The sequence below is a fragment of the Coloeus monedula genome (assembly GCF_965178545.1).
Source record: "Coloeus monedula genome assembly, chromosome: 12".
In the NCBI taxonomy this organism is placed as follows: Eukaryota; Metazoa; Chordata; class Aves; order Passeriformes; family Corvidae; genus Coloeus; species Coloeus monedula.
The window spans coordinates 8,345,763-8,352,690 of record NC_138792.1 but is presented as its reverse complement, the minus strand read 5'-3'; the positions used below and the strand labels follow the sequence as shown (position 1 = coordinate 8,352,690).

At 37.7% G+C, this 6,928-nt stretch overlaps 1 protein-coding gene across 1 annotated transcript in view; it reads right to left on the bottom strand.

Moving 5' to 3' along the window:
• Positions 1–201: 201 nt before the first annotated feature.
• Positions 202–6,928, bottom strand: part of CHRDL1 (chordin like 1) — a 32,619-nt gene continuing 25,892 nt past the window's right edge. The window contains exons 8-11 of the mRNA XM_082289353.1: positions 4,717–4,911; positions 2,857–3,024; positions 1,645–1,734; positions 202–385 (exon numbers count right to left, since the gene is read on the bottom strand). Coding sequence (XP_082145479.1) covers positions 255–385; positions 1,645–1,734; positions 2,857–3,024; positions 4,717–4,911 — 584 coding nt within the window. The 3' untranslated portion in view covers positions 202–254. The remainder of the gene's footprint in view (positions 386–1,644; positions 1,735–2,856; positions 3,025–4,716; positions 4,912–6,928) is intronic.

Here is a 6,928-nt window from a genome sequence, read left to right as displayed (position 1 = left end):
AAAGCACAGTCTCTCTTTCTCCTTCCCTCACCAGTAACACAGAGCCTTCTAGTCTTTTGGAGGAGATATTTGAATGGTTGACACAGGCCACTACACATAAAGCAGCAAATTTGCTGTGCATGATGTGAATAATTACTGCATTATAGTTTTGGGTTTAGGGCAACTGTTGACTTAAGCAAAATAAGCCTGCAGTCCAGCTGCAGATCCAAGTTTTCATAAGTTTTCTTATGTTTCTCCCTCCAGTGCTGTCTCCCTTAACAGTGACCCTTTTCAGACTTTTCAAGGTACAAAACCTTTACCAAATCCTCGAGTTCAGTCCTGCACACTCTGCTTTCACACATTTGGCTGATCTGAGCTTCTCCCTCACTAAATATTTTCCACTGGCCTGAAAACAAAAACACAAAGGAGAAAGATATTGACTTAGAAAAGGGCACAGGGACTTTGAAGACATTTATAAGCACTCTGTAAACCAACTGATTCACAATGGTCAAAGAGGGAATGTCCAATCCTCCCATGGAAAATATTCAAAGCATCTTACAACCCTGTAACATATTCCATGCAAAATAACTTTGTAAAAATATAAATATGGATCAGAATATTACTATTTTCTTTTAATTAAGTTATCCTGTAAGTTGGCTCTATATATTCAACCCTTTATTGGCACTGGATACCCTGGTAAACCAAAGTATTTAAAAGTTGGGAAGCAACACAGCTAAATGTTTCATGTGCTGTGAACTCTTCCTACCTGTGTATAATACAAAGTGTGATGGAAATTAACATTTCTACGCATTTTTGATAGTATTAATAGAAATGCATGCTGTCCTGGTAAGTGGAATACTACATTACAGATAACAGTGACAAGCTTACAGAAGGCTGACAGCAAAAATTTAGGGAATTTTTAATATGAAGACTTATCTGTATCTCAATAAGTCTGTAACGATTAAGAATATATTATTTCTGGGAAAAAGACTTCTTAACTAGGAAAAAATTATAGAAAAAAATTATAGAAAAACATTACAAGTTGTAATGCAAAAGAACTAGGAATTAAAAATATCTATATCTTAATTCAAGTAGCAAATTATCTGAATTAGTAATTGTTAACTACTGTCACAATCCCAAACTGGATGAAATACAAAAACAAAATTGAATCAAGAGTGATAAAAGAAGTACATGTCTTTCATGAAACACTTTTCAATAATGAAGATATTGTTAAGAACATAGGAATAGTCTTTCAAATATAACATAAGTGTATGTAGAACCCCTTTAATAACATCTGAATTTTCTCCCTTCTAAATTACTTTCTAAAACACTGCGGTAACTTGACCATGTTACATAAATAAATCCAGATTTTGCTGATGTGCTGACGTTATTTCAGACTTATGCTAGCATGGACAGAAAAGACCCTATATTGTACTTTATCAAAATACAAGAGACTAAGACAGCATGGATATGAACTACTGTTATATGTATCTATATTTTAAATTGCTGTATTTTGATTACTTAAAACTAAACTTATCAAATATTGTGATCATGTACTGGAGGAAAATCCAGTACATCCATTTGACTGTGCTGAGTAAGAGAAAATTTTTCATGGCTATAATTATATGGAGAATATAAACTTCAATAGGTCAGAATTTTACTTACTAAGGGTTGTTCTTGTTATCAACTTGAAGTAAGGAAGTTCTTCAAATTCTCTCTTGGACAGTTTTTCAACATAGAAGTGACGCAGAATCCCTTCAGCAAAGAAATGAGAAATGCATGTTACTGGAAATGTGCCCATTGTTCTAAAGCTGGTGTGCTGGCCTGCATTTTTGTAAAATTTTCAGTCTATTTTTTTTTAATTCTGTTTTTCCATCCTCACCCCCCCCCCCCCCCCATTTTTTTGCTATTCCCCTGTAAATCCTCCTGTGAAATTAGGATTGCAGTGAGTTTGTGAGGGGTGTGAGAATTAGCCAATTCTTTTCCAAAATAGATGAATGCTTCCTTATTATGATTAAATGTAAGATTACAACAGAAGCCAAAAGTTCCAATGTCTTGGAGAAAAACAGTATAATTTTGCAGTCAGATACCATTTTGAGCCAGCAGGCAACATGACTGTCAAATCATTATGAGGCTTTGTGGCTTCTTAAGACACAGGGTAGTTGTGAACCATCCAAAGCTCTGTGATTTCTTTTCTGCTCCCACTTTGGCCTTGGCTTTCTCCTTTAAAGCATCTAGGGATGTATCACTTCCATGTAAAAGGAAGTGATACACTTTTCCTATGAGGAGCATATGCTTTTTGCTTAAAGTAGATAGAGGAGAGAGGATTTTTATGAGGCTGGAGATAATTTTATTACACTGAAAGTTCACAACTTGCAGTAGTGCTTGGGCTTCTGAATGCTTCTCTATTTTGTTCTGATTTTACCAGTTAGTCTAGTAAAAAATACTGTTTCCATCCTTAAAACATTTTTTGCCCATATTCAATATATACCATCATGGGTGTATCATCAGTATGGCAGATAGGGCAGACTGATTTCAGTGGAAAGCTTTTTGGGTCATCCTAAGTAACAGCCTCCAGGCACTTGGTTCAAACCCTACTACCCATTTCTCTGCAATAAATTACACAGAGTAATACTGAAAACCTGTTTGTCATTGTGCTTTTGCTGCCAGTGAAGGGTAGGAGTTAGCAGAACTACAGCTTTGTGTGTTTCTGATGGGTTTTGTACAGAAAAATTAGAGTATGTTGGAAGTGGCTGTAATAGTGATATCCTAAAGAGCCAAAAGAACAGCAGTCTCAAAATCCTTGGATCTGTAAACTGTCCTGGGATTTTAATGGAAGATGATACACTGTTTAAAGAAAGAACTTGCTTAACTCACCTATTCTAATTGTCCACACATGTATTTCTATTTGAGGTGGCTTTTCAATCTCTATTGCAATTTTCCTGATGGTTTCTCCTTCCTCTGTGAAAACAGATTCATAGACAGGAAATGTCTCTTTCCCACAGAAGTAATCCTTGTTGTCAAAGGTTTGACTTGGCACATCTTCTGTTTAAAAAACAAGAAGGACAGAACACATACTACAGCTATAATCGAGTCCTCCAGAACTTACTTGGCATCAATAGCCAAGCATGGCTAGTTTGAAAGTAGAATGTTCATTTGTATGGCCACACAAATCCATCTCCAGCTATTAACACAGACAATTAACAGTGCTCTGTTCTGCCAGGTTCTGACAGCCTGTCCATGGTGGCAAGACAGTATTTATACTTCTAATCCAGTCTCCGAAGGAAATGAGCTGTGTGGTCTGGGAGACTCCTCACAATTTTTGAACCTGTTGTCCATGTTTCAAGCACATTTGAAATAGTGTTAGAAATCTCAGGGTAATAAAATAACTAAATTAAAATTGGTGGTTGGTTAGAGTGAAGAGACCCGAATTAATGTTTTGCTGAGGAAAAGAATCTATGAGGTTTGCATTTTGCTTGGCAGCAGCCATGTGGCCAGTGCAAGCCTGAACCACCCACAGTGCACATTATCTCTTGCCCACCTGGTAAAGCTGTAGAACATATAAGCAGAAATTGTAATTATTCTGTTTGCAATTGGAAGCTGGACAGGAATAAAAGAGAGATGATACAACTTAGAGGCTCAGACCACTGTTTGTGGAAACACCTAATAATTAATACATTACATATACATGAGACACTTCAGGAAAAGGTTCAGCTTTCTTAAAAATGGGCACATAGGATCTCAAAAAACAAGGCAGTAACTTCCTTTTTGCCATTAATTTTTCTACTGAAGCCTGTTAGCCAGGTTTTGTTGACTGTTTTACCAATGAAAGCTGTGGATCTCTGCTTCGCAAGTATCCAGAAGATCTAGATACACACCTCCTGCCTGCCTACTGTCACTGCACAGTGTTTTTTCCCACTGAGCAAGACTAGCAAGAGAAGATGGGAAGTGTGCATTCTACGAATGTTTCTACATATGGCTGAGCAACTCATTTCCTTAGAACATTCGTACCCAGTGCATCACCAAACAAACACACAAATGGGTACATAAGGGAACTGTTTAAAAGCACATAAGGGAACTGGACACTCCTTTACCTTTTGTATCACATGAAACATGGCTTGTCATTTGGCAAACCATCAGCAGAATCCTTTTAGCAGATTTTTCAGTAGCTGTAGGCATTTATTTTAGTAATGTCTACAGAAGTTTTATCATTAGTGCAGCATAGACACAATGCTAAATCTATGATGTTAGTATTTACTTTAAGGATTAAGTTATGTAACTGACACCAATCAGAGTTTTGAATCCTTCTGGTACATTTTGAAAAGCAGATATGATGTTATCTCCATGTGGATTTCCGAAGCTAGAAAAATGATTTGAAGGTTCTGCGGGCACTCTGGTGGGGGAAGGACAGGAGTCTTTTGGCAGTAATGAACTTTCTGTATACATTTCTGTAGTACTCTTTGGAAATGAGCATCAGGAAGTCGTGTTAATAGCAGAGAGAAAGGCAGTGACTGCTCAGAACACGTGCCAGCAGCATGTCCCCAGTGTGAGGAGCAGCAGCAAGAGGAGAGCTGGCCAGGCAGCTCTGCCTGTCTCACACTGAGGCCTCTGCACACACACACGGGAACATGGCACAGCTGCTGCTGTTCACATCAGAGCTTAGTGTGATCAGGAGGCCTGAGCCGAGCCCTTTAACATGCAGAGCAAAAAGGTGGTCTGTGATCAACTTTGTTTTACCTGGACAAACTTTACAGCATTTTCCTTCTACTTTCTGAGGGTATTTGCAGGGATATTGTTCTGGACAGTGAATTTTCTTACATTCTTGTTTGGTGATGTTGCAGGTGCACAACACACACTCTACAATTCCAAAGGCCCGGAGATTGGGATGCCAAGATTCACCATGTGAGTATGTTTTGCCATTTGAAACACAAACTGCAAAGGAAAAGAAAAAGAAGAAAAAGTACAGCTGGAAAAGGTATGGTCACTGGCTACCTATCTATAAATATTCATTTGATTCATGCATATTTTAAAGATATGCATACATACTTTAAAGCAGTGTCTCTGCACATCATCTGTGAGCGTCTCAGATCCATTTCTCTGCTTCTTAATTTTAACTTGGAGTTCCTTTACTTAAAATACTCTGAGCCCATGGTCACCTTTTTCTGAGCAGTTTTGCATTGATTCCAACTCTGCTGATGTCCATTATATTTTGAGGAAAAGAGTGAAGGTGTCTGACTCAAGTGTCTGACTAGCTCCCCCCTGGTTCATGCATTTCAGTTGTGCATTAACCAGCTTATAAAACTCACTCCTTCCCCTCGTATTCTCAGTCCACACACAGGACACAGCCTGCTACAGTGGCTTTGGCTGCATTTGAATTGAATTTGCAGATGACAGGTTCATGTCATTTGCTACTGAATTCATCTGCACAGCTCCAGCCATTAGCTGAACACAGCCTTTGCAGTGAGAGCAATGCTATCAGCTGAATGGATTAGTGCCACCTGGGCCTTTTATTGCTTTTGCATAAGAGTTTTGCTACGTAGAACACAGAACAAACCACAGAATACTTGCGAAATGAAGTTTAACTCCTTTGTGGAAATATAAATGTCGATAGGTATATAAAGTAATTTGGCTTTTGGAATCACAAGAAAACATTAACATGAAAAGATGCATACGGGACTGAAATCTCATTCCAACAGCTTCTAAGAACTTCAGAATATTTATTCAGCAGAGCCCCTGGGAGTCAGAGAAATACAGCTGACACAAAGAGAGTGGAAAAATCCATGCCTGGTAGAAGCCACTTTGGGTCACCCAGCAGTTGATGGGAATTATATCACTTTACACCATGTTTGCATTTGTCCTATAAATCCTACTTCTTTCTTTTTAAATATTTTATAAACACAAAGAAAAATGCAAACTAATCCTAACAAGGTGAAAGAAAGGGCACCGCCTGATTTCTAAAAGCAACAAAAGTGAAGCTGGGATATGTTGTAAATATTTCCAATTCTTCTAATATGCCATCATTTTTATTAATGTTTTTATTTGTGAAATGTGTTCCTATTTTGCCTGTAACTTTCAAAAGCCATTTAATTTTTATCTGTAATCTGAAATTTATATCTAACTGGTAACAGATGTAACCAACTGGCTTATACTTTACTGAGTTACTGAGATTTATGGGGAGTGTTTTTTGCAATGTCTTTTGTGAGCTTATGCTATCACTTAGCTCATAATTTGTTGCTTTTTAACTCTTTCTTAAGACATGGGGGGTTTTAGAGGTAGGAAACAGTTTTGTTTCTCAAATAAAAGGGAAGTTTTATTTGTATACTTAGAACATGGGAGAAAAAACTATAAATGAAAAAACTGTTAAGTACTCAGCTGCTCAGTAGGCTTCTTACATGCTCAAATAACATATTATTGCTAATTTCTTTGTTTATATGGACCTCTTTTCCCCCGGCCAGAGTTCTCCAGATCCTTTATGGACATAAATACTGTCCAAGTTCTCCCTGACAGGGGAAGGGATGATACACGACACTGTGTGGATACATACTCTCTGTCTTTTAAGAGTTGATTAACACAGAAAAATTAAATATATACTCTGAGGTAGCAGATGAAGCCTCTAGCACAAGCCAAATAATGGCAAATAACTTCTGGTTACCCTGTTTTTAGTGCTCTTCATGTTTAGAATAACAGATAAATCTGTGTCCACACAACCACATAGTATTTGCATGTCAGGAGAGCTGTTGTGTGTTCATTTTTTAACTTGTTGAAACGTGTCTCAAGGGACAGGTGCATTAATTAATAAAACACTTGTTAGTTGCGCAGGAACAAAAGAAAACAGTTGGTCAGCATTCCTTTTTCCGTCATGGGGATCTCTCAGACACTCTCCAGGCAGTGAGTGAAGTTATACTGCATCCAGAAATATGCTGTTCATCTGTACGTTCTTTATTTGCTG